The 18352-nt window shown below is 59.4% G+C and overlaps 1 protein-coding gene across 12 annotated transcripts in view; it reads left to right on the forward strand.

Annotated features, from left to right (window-relative positions):
- ANK1 (ankyrin 1) overlaps positions 1–15806 on the forward strand; it is a 38962-nt gene extending 23156 nt beyond the window's left edge. For 5 of the 12 annotated variants that reach the window (XM_053966598.1, XM_053966600.1, XM_053966602.1 and 2 more), the window contains 16 exons: positions 82–236; positions 411–622; positions 750–954; positions 1122–1218; positions 1596–1824; positions 1994–2119; positions 2201–2320; positions 2534–2618; positions 2875–2949; positions 3422–3553; positions 3757–3903; positions 5569–6121; positions 6826–7084; positions 8316–8399; positions 8646–8813; positions 15474–15643. In XM_053966598.1, coding sequence (XP_053822573.1) covers positions 82–236; positions 411–622; positions 750–954; positions 1122–1218; positions 1596–1824; positions 1994–2119; positions 2201–2320; positions 2534–2618; positions 2875–2949; positions 3422–3553; positions 3757–3903; positions 5569–6121; positions 6826–7084; positions 8316–8399; positions 8646–8813; positions 15474–15626 — 2800 coding nt within the window. In that variant the 3' untranslated portion in view covers positions 15627–15643. The other 7 variants (XM_053966599.1, XM_053966603.1, XM_053966604.1 and 4 more) reach the window with 7 other exon arrangements.
- The last annotated feature ends 2546 nt before the right edge of the window (positions 15807–18352 follow it).

Genomic DNA, 18352 nt, shown 5'->3' on the forward strand with positions numbered 1-18352 from the left:
TCAGGGCCCAGGGCCACCTTGCTGCCTGTGTGTCCTTGTGGCAGCTTGTGGGTGCCAGTGGCCTTCCTCTGCTCTCTGCAGCCCTGTCATTGTGGAGATTCCACACTTTGCCTCGTATGGACGTGGAGACCGTGAGCTGGTAGTGCTGCGCAGCGAGAACGGCTCTGTGTGGAAGGAGCACCGCAACCGCTACGAGGAGAGCTACATGGACCAGCTGCTCAATGGCATGGACGAGGGTGGGTGTGCCAGGAGGGCAGGGGCTCCACCCCTGACAGCTCCCTGCAGGCAAGGCTGCGCTGGCCTGGGAGCTGGAATGGGGCTGAGTGCTGTGGTCAGTGTAGCACGGTGGGGTGTTGCATGACAGCCACAGGCTTGGTGTATGAGCACTCATGGTTGTGCTGCCCTTGCAGAGCTGGAGAGCCAGGAGGAGCTGGATAAAAAGAGAGTCTGCCGCATCATCACCACTGACTTCCCTCTCTACTTTGTGGTCATGTCCCGGATTTGCCAAGACTGCGATATGATTGGCCCTGAGGGAGGGTGTTTGAAAAGCACACTGGTGCCCATGGTACAGGCCACCTTCCCAGACACTGCTGTCACCAAAAGAGTGAGGCTGGCCCTGCAGGTGAGCCTCAGAGAACGTGGCCTGAGGCCCAGACATGCTTCCGCAATCAGGGGTGGGCAGCAAGCCCAGGCTGTGCCCCAGCCTGGGGAAAAACCATCCCTGATGCCCATCCTTGTGCTACCCACAGGCACAGCCTGTGCCTGATGAGTTGGTGACTAAGCTGCTGGGGAACCAAGCGACCTTCAGCCCCATTGTCACGGTGGAGCCACGACGGAGGAAGTTCCACCGCCCCATTGGCCTCCGGATCCCACTGCCACCATCCTGGAAGGACAATCCCCGAGACAGTGGTGAGGGTGACACCACCAGCCTACGTCTGCTCTGCAGTGTAATCGGTGAGGCTGCAGGCATGCTCTCCATGGGGGTGGGCTGGGCTGCCTCAGGGGGATGCAGCTCCAGGGAGCTCAGTAAAGGGCGCAGCTGTGGACAAAGCAAATGCCTATGGGATGCAGACCCCAGGCTTATGGAAAGACAACATGTTTACCCCTGCTTTCTGCTGCAGGAGGGACAGCCCAAGCCCAGTGGGAAGACATAACAGGCACCACAAAGCTAGTCTATGAAAATGAGTGTGCTAACTTTACCACCAATGTGTCTGCCAGGTGAGTCCTGGGCAAAAGTGTGCCCATCTGGGGATATCTGGGGATATCTGGTGCTCCTTGGGCCTTGCTGCAGCCTTTGCCAGGAGAAGCCCCTTACCCCTGGTGCTGTGCTGCCCTATTCCTACATGCAGGGTGGTTTCCTCTAGCTTTGAGACCCCCATGCTGCCTGAGCACACTTCAGGAAACAGTCATGACAGCTGGTGTGCAGAAGGAAGGAGACCATTATTTGTACTTGGCTGGGTCCCCATCCAAGATGGGGCTGCACCTGTGTCCAAAACTCTTGGGGCTTCCTTTGCAGTCCAGTTGGCTGTTGAAGGGGGTGGGGGCAGCTGGCTGGTGCCATCGCCCAGCAGCACCCCGACCCAGATCTCCTGCAGGTTCTGGCTGGCCGACTGCCCACGCACAGCTGAGGCTGTGCACTTTGCCACCATGCTGTACAAGGAGCTGACAGCTGTGCCCTACATGGCCAAATTCGTGGTGTTTGCCAAGATGAATGATGCACGAGAAGGCCGGCTGCGCTGCTACTGCATGACTGATGACAAGGTCGACAAGACTTTAGAGCAGCATGAGAACTTCACTGAGGTGGCCCGCAGCAGGGACATTGAGGTTTGTCCCCAGCAGCATGTGTGGAGGGCAGAAGGGAGAGGGATAACAAAGTGATGGGAGACTGATACCAGTGGAAGGGCCTGGCCCTGGCCTGGCTAGGAGAGGCCTTCTCCTGCCCTGCCCAGCAGCAGGAGAAGCAGCTCTGAGCATATTTTCTGCTCCCGACCAGGTGGTAGAGGGAATGCCTTTGCACGTTGAACTCTCAGGGAACCTGGTGCCTGTCAAGAAGGCTGCTCAGCCCCGCACCTTCCTCTTCCAGTCCTTCCGGGAGAATCGTCTTGTCATTCCCATCAAGGTAATGTCAGGGTACAAGACTGAGCAAGCAGTTATGGCCCTTGGCTCGTGCCAAGCCACCTAACTGAGCTCTGGCACTCAGGTCCGGGACAGCAGCCGGGAAGCCAGTGGCTCCCTGTCTTTCTTGCGCAAGGCCATGAAATACGAAGACCTCCAGCATGTGCTCTGCCACCTGAACATCAGCATACCACCCTGCACCAAGGTCAGTGTAGGGTCTTTGGCACTCTGGTAGGGGGCAGTGAGGGCCCATCCCTTCCCCAAGTGCAGGGGACAGCCCTTGCTGTCAGCTTTCTTCACCTGCTCCTCGTGGCCATGTCATGCCACTCAGGAGGTGAAGGAGAAGCAGTCGTGTCAGGGCAGAGCTGCTGCCCTCTTTTCCAGCTGTTGACCTCCTGGTTTGTCACCACTTTCACAGGGAAGTGGCAGTGATGAGCGAAGGAGGACACTAACACCATTGTCTCTGCGGGAGCGATACAGCATTCTAAGTGAGACCAGTTTTGGTATGCAGCCTGCTGGGAACATTCCAGCCCACTCACTACCTGCACTTGGGGTGCCCAAGCCAGTGGAAAGCTGGGATGATCCTGTCATAGTTGCACTCACAGCAACTTCCCTTTCCCTGAAGGTTCCCTTGGTCCTGCCTGCAGGGCAGTGCTGTGCCTACGGGTCTGTGTGACCCCCACGGCCAGCACCCATTCCCCTCAGCACTCTGGTGCAGGGCCCCGTGCAGCTGAGCTGTGACTCCCTCTTCTCCTCCAGGCTCTCTGAGCAGCACAGACAAGGCAGACCAGAAGATGGTTGACATAGCAGAACAGCTTGGCCTCAGCTGGGCCGGTGAGTCCACACCTGACAGTTCTGAGGATGCACAACACTCCTCGGAAAGCTGACACATAGGGAGGCGGAAGTGTGCTGCCATGTGTAGTGACTGCTTTGCAGTGCAGCCCTGCTGTGAGCATTCCAGGGCACTGAAGTGAACCTTCCCGTGGCTGTGCACATATTCACAAGCATGGGTACCAAGCTAGGGCTTTGTTATGAGTTGTTCATATTGCTGCTGTTTGTTGCAGCCACATATCCAATGGCAGAGCCCACGCTTCTTAGCATGAGACCCTCCTGTGCTAGTCATAGCCAGCCTGAGCAGGGGGGCTTCAACCCCTGCCCCATCCCAGCTCCTGCTCCTGCATGTTCTGCTGTGTTCAGTTGTATGTAACAGAGGGTCTCTGCACTGGTCCTGGCTGAGCCCTTCACAGCATCCCTAACCTTGTGGGGGGCACCAGAAGGTGTGATACTGTCGTGGTGTTTTCCCCAGAGCTGGCACGTGAGCTGCAGTTTGGGGTGGATGACATCAACAGGATACGTGTGGAGAACCCCAACTCCCTTCTGGAGCAGAGCATAGCCTTACTCAACCTCTGGGCCAGCCGCGAGGGCAAGACTGTCAAGAGTGAGTAGCTGTGGTGCCCTCTTACAGGCACAGAGGTGGCAGGGCTAGCTACGCAGAGCAGTGCGTGCATCTTCAAGGATGACTGGCTGGCTTTACAGTGGTGGTTCATGCATATCTGCCTTCCCTGCCCACCTGGAGGTTGTCTGGGGCATGGCTGTGTCTTGCCAAGTGACCAGTTAGCTGACACCATCTTCCCCCTGCAGTTGAGAACCTGTACACGGCGCTGAGGAACATCGACCGCAGCGAGATTGTCAACATGCTGGAGGGCTCCGGTCGGCAGAGCCGCAGCCTGAAGGGAAGCTGGCGCTACACAGACAGAGACTACTCCCTCTCACCATCCCAGATGAATGGTGAGCCCCAGCTTCTGGCAGGGAATGCAGGAGGGCCCTGGGGGCACAATCTGTGCAGAGATTTGGGCTGGTGTCTTGCCTGACCAGGTTGCACCCACTGAGAACTGAGTGGGCACAAGGCATTGCTGACAGATGTGGCCTCTTCACTGGGGCTTACGCTACAGAAAGCTTGGCTCTGCCATACTGCTTTCTCAGAAACTCTCAGAAACTCTCCAGGTGGGATTGACATGTGTTCCTTATCCCAGTGTGAGAGGTGAGAGGTGTCTCGGGCTGTGCAAGCTGCTCAGTGGCCGGGGAGCTCACTGAGTCCTGGCCGTACAGCTGTGGTGGTGTGCCTGGGCTGGGTCCCAGGCAGAGTGGGCCTGGATGTGGGGACACAGCCAGAGTCAGCTGTGGCATAAGCTACTGGGAGCTGGCACATCAGACAGGGGCAGGGCTTTGTGCTGCTACAGCCCTGCACTGTGGCTCTGGCCCTGCAGTGCTGGCTCATTGCTCTCTCCCTCTCTGTCTCTCCCCTTGTTCTGTTTTCTCAAACATGCCACCTAGTGCTGCCAGGTGCGGGCACTCCTGTGGGTCACTTCTTTTCATCTTTCTCCTCTGAGCTCATCCTGGCCTCTCCTTCTCTCATCTTCCACTGCCTGTCTCCACTGTCTCCACCTCAGCTAAGCCCTCTGGGAGCCGCATCCTGCTCCAGCGACTGCATGTCATCAGGGACTACCCCTCTTACAGCTGTCATGCTTGCAGGCAGCCATCCCAGGCCTTCTTCTCCTGCACAGTCCCACGCTCCTTCCCTCGCTGGCACTGCACTGCATGCCCCTGGCCAGGCACCTGCGTGCCCTTTCTGTGCCAAGGGTCCCAGCTGTATCCTGTGCCTTGGCTATGGCTGGCATTCCCTGGCTGCCAGGGGAGCAGAACAGGTTCACTGCTGATCTCCAGGGGTGAAAAAATGGCTCAAAGCTGAAAAAGGCTGAGCAAAGCCATCTGCATGGGTGGGAGTGCCTGACTTGGTTGTAGTTCATATGGATGTGCCTGAGCTGTGCACATGGCCCTGGGCAATAAGACATAACAATGGCATGTAGCCCTGGAGACACCAGTGGGGTTGTAAGGCCCTGGCTGCCTTCTGCAGGGCCTTGGGGTTGCATGGCATGCTCCGGGGCCATCCTTCTCTGCTCATGGTACTTCCAACCTGCTCCTCTGTGCTGTGGAGAGTGTTTGGCTTTGAGAGTTGGTGCCTGCCAGACTTGGCTACTTGAACTCCAGGCTAACGGCCAGCCAGCTGATGCTGGATGGGGGCTGTGGGCAGGGACCAGGGGGTCTGATGGAGCAGGGTAGCAAAGAGGGCACTGTGTCCTGCAGTGTGGATGGAGAATTGTGTGAACACCAGGCACACCAGGCCAGTCCTCCTCACAGGGAGGAGGCAGCCCCAGGACCTGCCCAAACCAGCCCCAGGATTTGAAGGGAGGCATGGCAGCATTTGCAGGGACCATGTGAAAGCAGCCGCTGCTGTGAGCACAGCCCTGCTCAGCCTGGCCACAGGGGGCTGTGGCATGACCATTGCTGTCCTTGGGGCTGTCATCCTCCCAGAAGCTGTTTCCCTTTTGCCCTACTGTGCTTGTGCGTGCGTGAGGTGGCTGCTGGACATGATGCCTCTGTCTGCCCATATAGGTTACGCTTCACTGCAGGATGAGCTGCTGTCCCCTGCCTCCCTGCATTACACACTGCCATCCCCGCTGCGTGCCGACCAGTACTGGAATGAGGTGGCCATCATGGATGCTATCCCCATGGCTGCCACTGAGCAGGATGCCCTGATGGAGATGTCCGACATGCAGGTGTGGTCCTCGGGGCTCACCCCCTCGCTGGTGACTGCTGAGGACTCCTCTCTGGAGTGCAGCAAGGCTGAGGACTCGGATGCCACAAGCGAAGGCCGGTTCCCAGGGCAACTTCTAGCAGATGCTCATGGCCCAGACCACATGGGCTCTATGGACCTGGTTGAGGATGACACAGTGGACTCAGATGCCATGAATGGCCTGATTGACCTTCTAGAGCAGGAGGAGGGGCAGAGGCCAGAGGGGAAGATGCCATCTGGTGATCATCAACCAGGGACTGGGGAGCAGGACCCGGAGAGTGAAGTCTCTTTTGTTTCAGTTCAGGAGAAGGTGCAAGCCAGGATCATGACATCACCTACCTTTAGCCACGATGTGGAGAAGAGTGCAGACAGGTACTGCAGCCTGGGGCACCAGGGTGACCGTGGTAGGGGAGCACAACTGCTTTGCCAGTTCCTGCCCTGGCTGGGCCAGCTGCAATAATCTTCCTGCTTTGCTTGCTTCCCTGCTGGTCTCCAGCTCTGGAGCCCAGGCATCTGCAGTACATAGAATGATGGTTGGGCCGAGCGCCTCACGCCTTTCTGGCAATGCTCTGGAGGGCTCCTTGCAGAGCACCTGGAAGAGACCCCAGTCAGCCAGGCCCTGCATGTAGGTTGTACTTATGAGAGCTAACCTAACCTGGGCTGCCTCCTCCCACATTCCCGGTGGCACTGGACCCATGAAGTCCCTGGCAGCACCCAGAAATGCTCCACAGCATTAGACCACATTAGAGTTAGAGCTAGACCATACTAGACCATGAGAGCATAGCATGCTCTTGCCTCAGACCCTGGCCGCCAAGCTGTGAAGCTGTGGGATGGGCAGGGAGCATGGCATAGAGGTGGCCTGTGCCTTTTGTGCATCTGTGTGTTTTGTGCTGCTTCTGCCAGGCGCCCAGCAGCGCCGTGAGCTGGGGAGTGGAGCCAGCGCCTGTGGGGTGCAGGCTGCGCCGGTGTGCCTGCCGGAGCCCGGCTGGCGCTCAGGGTGCAGCACTCCGTGCAAAGCTGACTGCCTCTCTCTCTCTGTCTCTCTCTCCCTATCCCTGTCCCTCTCTGGTGCCCAGGCTGAGGGACTGGAATGCAGAAGGCTCCTTTATCTCCTGCCTACAGGACCTGACAGCGGGCTCCTGGCAGGAGGGAGTCACCCGAAGGCTGCTCCCAACGCACACCACAGCCTCTGGGGCACAGGGCCAGGAGCAAGAGCAGGTCCTGGTGCCAGCCACGGAGCTGATGCGGATCAGCTCTGCAGAGGACAGCGACTGGCAGCCTCAGCACCCCACTGGCGGCTGGCAGGAGGAGGCCGACAGCCGCTTCTTTGGGCAGGTGAGGGTAGGAGCAGGGGAGTCAGCCCTGCAGGAAGTGGTGACCCTACGGACAGCCTTTTCTGGAGCCTGCTGCAAGGCCCGTCAGGCAGACCAGGTGCTAGCTCCTCAACTCTCTTGGCATACTTCATGCCCCTTGGGGTGCCTCTCGGCCCAGAATAGCCTGCTGTGCTTGATACCTGAGCTCTTGCTCATTTATAACCCAGTCACCCTCCCAGACTTGTTCCTTATTGAGTATCTGCCCTGGCTGCCAGCCCAACAGCCTGCTGGAGCCAGAAATAGAGTTGGTCTAGGGGCCAGGCTGGGTGGTGGGCTTGATGCCACGGTCACACAGAGCCAGCAGGTACAAGGTGAGGGCAAGCACGTTTCCCCAGCCAGGGCACGCACCGCCATCCCGGCAGCACGGCCGTGCTTGGAGGTGGCTGTTCAGCTCTGCCTGTGCGTTACCTGAGTCACGTGTGATTCCAGTGACACTCCAAAGCCCTGGCTTTTGCCCAGGGCTTCATTTGTCCTGTGACGGAGGACTGCACGCTGCCCTCCCACCGTAGTCAGGGGGACAGGCTGTTGGGCAAGCTGACAGAGAAGAGGGACAGAGCCGTCCTGCTTACTGCCTGGCCGGGGCAGCCCCGGCCACATGACTTTGAGCGAAGCTGTGACTGCAAAGCCCCACCTGCCCGCTCCCTTCTCGCCGCCCACAGCCAGCAGAGCTGCGGCAGCAGCTGAGGTCACAGCGGCTCCCGCGGAGCCGGGGCACGGCGTGGGCAGGCTGCAGAGCCCTGAGCATGGCTGAGCGCTGACCGCGGGCTCGGAGCCGCGCACACGTGCGGCTGTGCTGCGGAGGCAGGATGTGGGCTTTCCTGGCCCAGCTGCTGATCGCCCTGGTGCTTCTGGCCTTCTTCCTGGTCAGCTGCCAGAACGTCATGCACATCGTCAGGGGCTCTGTCCGCTTCCTGCTCAAACACGCCCATCGTGAGCTGGACAAGGAGCTCGGGGAGAGCCCGGGGCTGGCGGATGACGAGGAGGCTCTCTCCGCCAGAGTCGTCCGCCGGCGCGTCCTCCTGAAGGTAACGAGCGGGCGAGCTGAGACCGGCCCCAGGGCAGACGCAGAGGAGAGCAGTGACGGGTCAGGGCAGGGTGGGAGACGGAGGCTGTGGGGTGCATGTCTTGTTCTACCTGGTAAACAACTCCCCTCACCGCCCTCACATGCCCTGATCTCCCTCCTGTTCCTGCAGGGGAATGAAGCCCTTCATCTCCCTGGAGAGCAGGTGACTGAGGAGCAGTTCACAGATGATCAAGGCAATATCATCACCAAGAAGGTGAGTGATCGGCGGCAGGATATGGGTAAGGGCATGCCGCAGCCTTTCTCTTCTCTCCTCCACCCCCGTAGCCCGGGGCCCATGTAGGGCATTCGTGTCCCGCTGTCTTCGGTTACAGTCACGGCACTTCTCCAGCTCATGGGACAGAGGCTGCACACCACGTGCAGTTTAGGACCAGACTGGGTGAGGAGGGAGTCATGGTGCCCTGGGGCTTGCTGTGACGCCCAGCTGTGTGGGTCTCCGCAGATTATCCGGAAGGTGGTGCGTCACCTGGGCCCTGGTGACATGGGTGACAGGCAGGAACAGGAGGAGCTGATTCTGGAGGGCTCGCTACAGGAGCCCCAAGACCTGGAGGCTGAGGATGACCACTTCATGAAATACTCCATCTTGCACCGGGATGGTCTGGGCGCCAAGGTACGGTGTGGCTCATAGCCCTGCCTTGCAGGCAGCCTGCCTGGGCCAGCACCCGGGACTCTCAGGACTTTGGCAGGACTCTCAGGCTTTGGGTCAATGTCACCCTCTGTCCTTTCTTCTGCCCTGAACTCCTCTCCTGTTTCCTCTCTAAGACTTCTAAGGCAAATCTTGCCCAATGCACCAGTCTTCTTGCTTGGTGTTTTCTGCCTGCCAACTGACTCTACCTTTCCCTTTCCTGTCCTTTTCTCTATGTCTGTCTGTTCACCTGGGTGATGTCCTGCTTCCTGCCCCTTCGGCTTCCTCAGGAGGAGGTGCGAGTGCGTGTCCCGAAACCAGAGGTCTCTGGGGGCAGGATGGGGGCTCAGATAGTGAAACGAGCCAGCCTGAAAAGGGGGAAGCAGTGACCCCTCAAATGGCCTCTTTTGAGGTAACCCTACCTTTGCTCTTCCTTCTGTCCTGGCTCTCCATGCTGCTGCCTGCACTGAGCTGCTGGTCATGCACATTCTCCTGGGAAAAGTGCGGTGGGGCAGTGGCCAGCTCTTGGCCTGCAGAGAGGGTTTGCTGTGCTGCAGCAAAACACTGAGGGTGGGCAGCAGTGTGCCCCTGCTGATAACCTGCTCCTGGGTGCTGTGGGCACAGGGTGCCTAGTCTGCAGCGATGCTCCAGCCGGCTGTGTGCACAGCACCCACTGCAGCCACAGTGCCAAGGGCTGCTGCCGCAGGGACAGCACCTGGGTGCTCAGGGTGATGGTCCCCAGTGGCAGGGTCACAGAGTTGTTACTCCTGGTCACGTTGGGCTACAGACAGAGGGATGGTCTTTGTCCAAGTCACTCCAGGGACTAGATTGCATTTGCATGGGGTCTGAGCAGAACTACCCCCTTCATGCATGAGCACTAACTGTGCAGCGTTGTGGCAGATGAGACCAGCCTTTGGAGCTGGTGCCTTGGTGTCCCTCTTCCCAAGGGGTGCAGCTGAGCAATGGCAGAGCTGTGGGTCAGGTGAAGGGTGTCCAGTTCTGTGGGGCTGTGGCCTACTGCCTCTGCTCACAGCACTGTTGTGGGAGATGCAGCTGCTGCCTCTGCCAGCCATGTAGAGGAAAGCACTGAGGTCTGCTGAAGCCAGGATGGGGGCAGGCCTTGGCAGGGTGCTGCTGGGGAACGTCTGGGCAGTAGGGATGCAGGAGTGGCAGGTGCAGGAACCTAACACTTGTAGGGACTGATAACAGGGCACCCGCCTTTGACCTAGGACTTTTCTTCCATTGATCCTCACTGAGCTCAGAATGACCCCTTAAGTCTTGTGCATTCCCTGATCCCTCTGTTTTCCCTGTAGAGTGGGACTAGGCCAGGTTGAAGGCAGGGTGCTTGGCACAGCACTCTTGAGCCTAGCTGCATCATTTTTCTCTGCACACTCACTGCTGGGCTGACAGTGCAGCACTGGGGGAAGGTGTTGCACGCGTGCTCCCCAGCTGCCCGGCACTGCCTCCTGCTAGGAGGCGGCCAAGCAGGGGCAGTTGGTCCTCTGGCCTCTGTTGTATGTGCATAACTCGCTCTGTCCTCCCTCTCCCTTTTCTTCTCCACTCTCTTAGTGATCTCTCTGTGGGTGTATGAAAGTCAAGAGGCTTATGCTTGCGGGCACGTGTTCATGCAGACTCAGTCCCCCTCTGGTTGCCCCACTCCCCAGACAGTCCCTGGCTCTGCCTCTCTCTGGGGCACCGCTCCTGTTGCTTTGCTTTTGCAGTTTTCCATTGTGTGAAAGTGGCTCTGGGTGTGCACTGGGAAAGGTCTTCCTCACTGCCGGGAGAGTGGGGTGCAGTCAGTCATTCTAGCTGAGGTGGGGGGCTCAAGGCTGGCCTCGATCCTCGAGCAGCCCTCCCAGCTCCTTCCCAGTGCCACGGTGCAGTTGGTGCAGCTCAGCCACTGCTTGCTGCTCTGTGCAGATGGGGCAGCACCATCAGTACCATCGGTGTCATTGCTCCTAGTTCCAGGCCTGCCATTTAGTGGTGCTCTGACACCCCCCAAAACTTGTTTTATGGTTGCTGGTAGCATGGGTGCATGTGGGACAAGCACAGTGTACAGAAGGGACTTCCCAGCCATATACCTGGCTGCCCCCACCATTTATCCTGGATGTGCCACCATGAATGCCTGGTAACCCCATTTCTGTGTCTCTCTGTGTCTCTCCAGGATCACACCTCAACACCAAAACACTGAACTTCACACACGTTCTGACACATACCTGAGAAGAGAGGAGAGGAGAGGAGAGCAGAGAGTGGAGGGGAGCAGGGCTGGCTGTACATGTTCCTATAGGCTAATGGCATGATTTCTGTATGAGATATACTTACCGTCCTATCCGCATGACTGACTGACTGCAAGACGCATGAGCTACAGTACTTAAAACAGATGAGGGGCCTCCATCCTTGCCCCGCTGCTGCCAGGAGCCCAGAGACAGCACTACACACCAGGGGCATGCTCTCAGCTCCTTTGGGAGGCAAGAGTTGGAGTAGAAGAAAACGAGAGGGAAAGAGATTCCACCTCCGTGTGATTGCGTGTGTAGATGCATCCCCACATCTGTGCTCCAACTGCAGGAGGAAAGCTGGGACAGCATGGCACTGCTCACCATGGAAGGAGAGGTGCTTGCCCCCCCACCCCCCGCAAATGCCTGTGCTGCCTCTGCTGGACTTGCTTCTCATCCCTCCCTGTGAGTGTTAGGTTTTGGGGAGGGCAGCAGTGGCCAGAGGGTGCAAGGGGAGGCTGCAGGGAGCACAGCTGCAGGGCAGAGGGACTGGTGCAGGGCTGCCCTTCCTCTCCCCAGCACGTGCAAAGTCTCCCGTCAGGGCAGAGCTCTGGGCTGAGCACTGAGCTCGTTGCTTATGTTGAAAGTGTAAACTGTACAGCAATCAGCCTTGTGTATATGAACCAATAAATACTATGCAAACCCCTAGGGACACTCCAGCAGTATGTACAAAGCACTGACAGCTCTGCTCTCATATACCTCTTCAGGCTGCAGGATGGGCAAAGCCTTTGGAATATGTGAGCAGCTCTGGTGAATGGAGCAGGAAGGCTATAGGAGTGAGAGGGCAGCAGCGTGCCCCTGTCCTGTGCCCTCTGCCTGAGCCTGGCCCCTTCCTGGCCTGAAGAGGGATGGGGGGGGCTAGAAGTGCAGTCCCATGGTCCAACCCCAGTTTGTGTTGGCTCCAGCTGGGTTGAAGCTGTAGGCCTGCGTTGAGGTGCTTGGGGCCCAGGGAGGATGTGCAGTGAGAGAGAGCAGGAGGTGCTTGTGCCACACATGGGGTTGTGCCTAGCTCTACTCAGCACAATATCTGCTCAGGAGATGAGCCAGGAGCTAGCAATAGCCAGCAGCTGTGCAATACGCACCCCAGGCAAGGGCTTTGCAGGGACCCTGGCCTCCCTGCAAGGGGGGTTAATATCCCTGGATACTGACTCTCCCGGGACCAAACCCAGAGACATGGGAGCTGCTGCCCAGGTGGCTGCATTTCCTCCACGTGGAATCTGCTGTGGCAACAGCCTGAGCCCTGGGGGCTGGGGCAGCCTCAGCCTGGCTGCTCTAGCAGGAGAGCTGTGCTGGGCAGAGCTGCCCAGGCAGCTCACAGTTGGGCAGGACATTGAACCTGGTGTAATACTTGACCCCAGGAGCGCAGGGAGAAGGTAGTGGCACTTGGTCCCAGGTCACTGACCCTGTCTGATGTGGGGACCTGGCCTTTGTAGCACAGTGATGTGGGGACCCCCTGCTCTTTCTCCTGGAAGTGGCCACAGACCTGCTTTGCAGAGTCTGAGTTTGTTCTCTGTGGCCAGGTGCAGAACAAGCGCCCCTCCAGCTTCAGGCTATGTGATGGTGGCCTTGGCAGGGCAGCCCTGCCTTTCAGTGGCTGCACATCTGCTGGGAGAGCCCCTGGCTGCCCTGCGGCCAAGGAGGAGCCTCGCTGCAGCGAAGCGACTGACCCAGCTTAGCCTCGGAGAGCAAAGCAGTCCCCTCCCCACCCCGAAGTTGAGCCATATAGGCACAGACTCTCCATCCATCACCCTTGCTGCGTACAATAACCTCCCTAGACCCACTGCAACAGCTGACTCCGTAGCATCACCCTAGAGTTGTGTGTGGGTCCAGTGCTTTGGCCTTGTGTATGCCGTAGGGAATGTGCTGTGCTGCCACCGTGCCAGGGACCTGCAGTGACATTGCTTCGCGCTCAGATTGCTTGTAGGGCTGGTAGGAGGAGGCTGCACCCAACATTGAGCCTAGAGAATGCTGCAGTCTGCACACTAGAAGCTTTTTAGAAGTTTTAAAAATTACTTTTATTTTCTTTTTTTAATTGTTATGGAAACAAGCCTTTTGGATCTCCCTGTCTTAGGCCCTGATGTATAGATCATTTCCCTGTACACCAGCTATCAGACTATGAATTAATAAATAAATCAACACAAACAGTGTCTCGTCTCTGCTTTCCCAAAGACGGGGAAGACGGAGGCGCCGGGGCCGAGTCCCCTCTTGCCGGGAGGGCGGGGGCGGCCGTGTGCTCTGCCGCTCCCGGAGCGTGCGCACCCCCGAGGGGCTGCGGCGGCCTCTCCCGGGCTGGGCGACAGGGGTGCCACTGCTACCTCCACCACTGCGGGGGCTGGCCCGGGGGCGGCGGCGCTACCGAGTCCCCACCCGAGAGCACCGGCCCGACCGGCGCTGTCCAGCGTCCGCGCCGCCCCGCGCTCCGGCCCTGTATCCTGTCCATCCCGACCCGTCCCGACCCGTGTCGTGTCGTGTCGCGTCGCGTCGTGTCCTGTCCTGTCCCGTCCTGTCCTGTCCCGTCCCGTCCCGTCCCGTCCCGTCCCGTCCCGCTCCCGCCGCCGCCGCCGCCGTTCAAAGCGCAATTTGTCTGGGCCGGACCAATCGCGCGCTGCCGCTGAGGCGCAGCCAATGGCGACCGCGGCCGCCGAGGCCTGGCCAATAGGCGCGCCGCCCGCAGCCGCCCGGCCAATGGCTGCGCGTTATTCTAATGGCCCTCGTCTTTATCAGAGAAGTGTTGGCGCTGCCCCAGCCCAAGTTGAGGGTCCGGGGCCGGCGGCACCGCGGGGTCACCGGGCGCTCCCCGGGCTGCCCGCGGCCCGGCCCCCGCCGCGATCCCGGTGCCGGACGGGCGCCCACGGGCCAGGGCGGACTCTGGGGCTCTGTGGCCCTCAGGCCGGCGGTAATGGGCCGGCCATCGCACCTCCGGGGTTCAGGGCTCTGAGGGCCGCCTGGGTGCTAGAGCCATGGATGCCAACCTGCCAGGCACCTTTCTGCTCAACGGCCCCTCGCTGGGCCCCTTCCCCGAGGCCAAGGCGCCCGTTTGCCAGTATTCAGTGCAGAGCTCCTTCTACAAGCTGGGACCCCCCGGACTGGGTGCCCAGCTGGCTGCTGGCACCCCCCACGGCATCTCCGACATCCTTGGCCGGCCCGCGGCGACACCGAACAGCAGTCTCCTCCCTGGCTACCCCCACGCGGGCGGATTTAACGGACTGAGCTCCCCGGGCGTCTATTACGGACCCCAGGTGGGCGCCCTCCCCAAGGCTGGTGGCGAGTACCTGCCGCGGGGACGGAGCTGCTGGGCGGAGGCGGCCCCGGAGTGGCGGGGCGGCCGGCAGTGCGGCGGCCGTAAGTACCGGGCTCGGAGCGGCTGGGTGCTGGGCGGCTGGTTGGGTGCCGCAGGTGACGGGCACCTTGCGGAGTCCTGGCCCATCGGCACGAGGGCAAGGGCATGGGGCAGGCTGTGTCTTTTTGCCCTGCACGAGGCACAGCTGGTTGGGCCAGCAGGCTCGCCCGGGACAGTCGGAAGGACCCCGGTGCCGGAGCTGCTGGACCTCAAATGGTCACAGAACTTTCTGGCTCAAGGGCAGGGGCAGCTCTAATGACAAATGCTAATTCTTTGCCCCCAGGCAGCCACAGCTGGCAAGGACAGGCAGAGCCCTCTGATTCACAAGATCTCCCTGTCTCTCAAACAGCCTCACTGGGGGTCAGTGCCTGGTTAGTTCATGGCAGAGACAGGGAGGACAGCCAGCCCCGGAGCCCCAGGCTGGCAGCACTGCCTTCCTGGTGGTGAGCTGTCAGGGGAATTGCAGAGCATGTTGCCACTGTCCCAGAGGGTAGGTGGGATGAGCACATCCACTGTCCCATGGGAAGCCCCAGGAGGCTGTGTGCAGCTGTTCAGAACCTGCAGCTCTGGTTCCCTTCACCCCTTTGCAGGTGATGATTTTGGAGCAGATGGGTTAGGCAGTTTGGCCATCTGCTCCTGACACAGCTACGAGCCAATGACCAGCTATGCCTGTCTTCTGTCATGCATCCTACAAGGTGTGGGACATGGGGGCACAGTGCTGCCAGTGCTGCATGGCTCTGGGGTCAAGCACTGTCGATAGCGACCCTTACCCTCTCAGCACAACCACTTAGCACTGTCCTTGATCAGGAGGTGCCTATCCCGGCTCTCACTCTGTGGGACCTCCACGGTGGGCAGCTCAGCCCTCCTGGGGTGGGGCTGAAGCATGAAGCAGGAATACAGTTTTAATTTGGAGAGGAGCAGGTGTGAAGGGACTCTTTGGTTGCCGAGGGCTGGTGAGTGTGGACAAAGGGGGAGCTGTCCAGAGTCGTGGGCTGCCAAGAGCTCACCCACTTCTCTCTTCCTCTCCTGTAGCCCCTGCTCACTTGGCTGACAGCATCCACAAGAAGAAGCACACGCGCCCAACCTTCACAGGACACCAGATCTTTGCTCTGGAGAAGACGTTTGAGCAGACCAAGTACCTGGCGGGTCCGGAAAGAGCACGGCTGGCCTATTCTCTTGGCATGACTGAGTCCCAGGTGAAGGTGAGTATTGGTTCCTGTGTGGCACGGGGTGCGCAGCGTGTTGGCTGCTAACTGAGCTGGGCCCATGGGGCAACAGGTCTGGTTCCAGAACCGACGGACCAAATGGAGGAAGAAGAGTGCCCTGGAGCCCTCCTCATCCTCGCAGCGGGCGGGGGGCTCTGGCGGAGAGCGGGCGGCCTCTGAGACCGAGGACGATGAGTACAACAAGCCCCTGGACCCAGACTCAGATGACGAGAAGATCCGGCTGCTGCTGAGGAAGCACCGTGCGGCCTTCTCAATGCTGGGCTTGGGCACGCACAGCGGCTGAGCGCAGCACGGCCTGCCCCTCTGCGCCGGGGCGGCTGGCCCAGCCACCGCACCCTGCCGGGGGTGACTCCCCTCGCCAGCAGGTGCCTGGCTCTTGGGATGGGGTGGCCGACAGCTGGATGGGGAGCATGGCTCACAGGGCTGGGAGCAGCACACGTGGTAGTGTCAGGTGCAGCCGTGTTGTCGGCATTGATGAAATAAAGGTCCCAGTCAAGTCCCAGCACTTGTTTTGTGGGCATGTGGTCCAGGGTGGCCTTGTGAGGCTGGGCTAGAGAAGGGTTGGGGATAGGATGTACGGGGCAGGGTCTGCATGCCAGGCAGGGGAAGGGTGCTGCATGTGGGACAGGATGTGCCCACAGAAGCAGGGAAGCCCTGGAGATTTTCCCAGGGTTTTCTCTGGTTTGGGTGTGTACCCAGCAGCAAGAGCTGCTGGTTCAAAAGTCACTCACTGGGGCCTCTTATTGGAAGCTCTTAGCAGCAAATAAATATCATTTATCTTAACAGTGTGAGTGAGAGCCCATTCACCTGTCGGGGCAGCAGGATTGATGTGGCATCAATAGCCCCAGCGTGTTTGCCTGCCAACCTGTTGGGTCCCCCCCGGCTCTGTGCTGCACCCCCGTGCAGTGGGGGCTGCACACACAGACGTATGTGTGCACATGGGTCTGTACACCCCCTGTCCTGGCTCCCTGTGGCTCACCAGTGGCATGCCAGCTGCGGGTGCTGCACAGGGCCAGCTGTCCTTACCTGCTTAGGACGCCAAAGGAGCTCCAGCTGGCACAGACACAGCGCTGAAGGCTGGACAAGCTTGGCAGTTGTTCAGCCAAGAGCCAACTAAGTGCCAGCCAGGTGTGAGCAAACACGTGGGCTGTGTCTTGGAAGGAATCGATAGCAGATAAGGTGCTGCCGGCCCACCAGGCACTGATTAGCAGCATGGCACAGGCACGGGAGGGGTAGGAATGGGGCTGGTGAAGGGATGCCCCTCCCTGCGGCTGCAGGCAGTACCTGCAGCGGGCTGGTGGCCGAGTCCCTGCTTGGGACAGCTGAAGCTCCTGAACCACTGGGACCTTTCAGTGGCTCTGAGCACCAGCCTTGTGTGGGGCTGCAGATTATCGCTGTACAACCTGCCAAGGCCCAGACTTGGCTTAAAGCCCTCTTCAATCTCTAACTGGGCTGTGGGCACTTTGCAAGGAGACCTGACTGCTCGGTGCCACTTTTCCAGAGCTTAGAGGGCTACAGTCCCTGCACAGGCCCCTGTCCAGCCCCTGCAGTGAGCATGGGGCTTGTAATGCTCCCCCTCCAGCCATGCAGCCCCCGCTGCCTCCATGGGACAGATGCTGGGCCCGGACAGAGCTGATGGACCCTTTGCAAGGACGAGGGATGGCAGGTCCCGTGGGAGCATGGTGCACGGGGCTGGCGGCAGGGCGGAGAGAGACACATCACTGTCTTTGGACAGAGCCAGCGCTCAGCAGGAGCAGGTTCCACATGCTGGGAGAAGTGAGGGGCTGCTGGTGGGATATTTTTTTAACATTTTCTAGGCTGCCCAGCTTGGCTGACAATTTTTAATGTACTAACTGCCTGGTCCAGTGAGCTGATTAATTGGTGCTGTGGAGATCAATACAAAACAGAAAATTAAAACAATTTTAAAGTGATTAAGTAGTTTAACACCTGTCTGATGCCATGTCAGGGCTGGGAGACAAATAAAGCAGGTGGCAAAGGGCCTGCTGTAGGCAGGGAGAGTGACAAATGGCTGCTGCAGCCTGGCTGCCCTGTGCATCCCCACATTGAGACAGGACCCCAAACAGTGCTGATCCATGCAGGGCCACAGCCCAGTAGCCAGGACTGACCCCTCTCCTCCCTGTGCTGCCCACCATGGCTCCCACTTTCCCACTGACCACTTGCTGCTGCAGCAGAGTGGTGACCCATCAGTGCTGGGGTCTGGACAGGAGCACTCAGCAGTGAGCACTGGCTCTGCCCACCCTGTGCCTGGTACCAGGCAGCCTCAGGCTGTGTGGGCAGAGCCAGCTGTGCCGGGGGTGCAGCAAGGCAGGCCAGCCTGGCAGGCAGATGGATGGCAGCTCCACTTCAATTCTGCATCCCTTTTCTCCCAGACAAACCCCGTCGGATTTTCATAAATCAAAGCGCCACACTGTTTAATAAAAATTTATTGACTTACAAGTGATTATTTATCAAAAGGCCATTAATAGCAGCTCCGGGAATGATGTGCTACTGGGTGGTGCGTGGAGACTAATAGCAAATCAATGCCAGCATCCGGGCAGAATGCATATGAGGGCTCCTGGCCCCAGTGGGGTGCACGGCTGCTGCAGCCGGAGCCAGCAGCCCCTACCCCGTGGGCCACCCAGAGCTCCCCCCCAGTTATTTATCGCTTACAAATGAAATGATCGA

This window comes from Vidua chalybeata, chromosome 28, assembly GCF_026979565.1.
Source record: "Vidua chalybeata isolate OUT-0048 chromosome 28, bVidCha1 merged haplotype, whole genome shotgun sequence".
NCBI classification, from domain to species: Eukaryota; Metazoa; Chordata; class Aves; order Passeriformes; family Viduidae; genus Vidua; species Vidua chalybeata.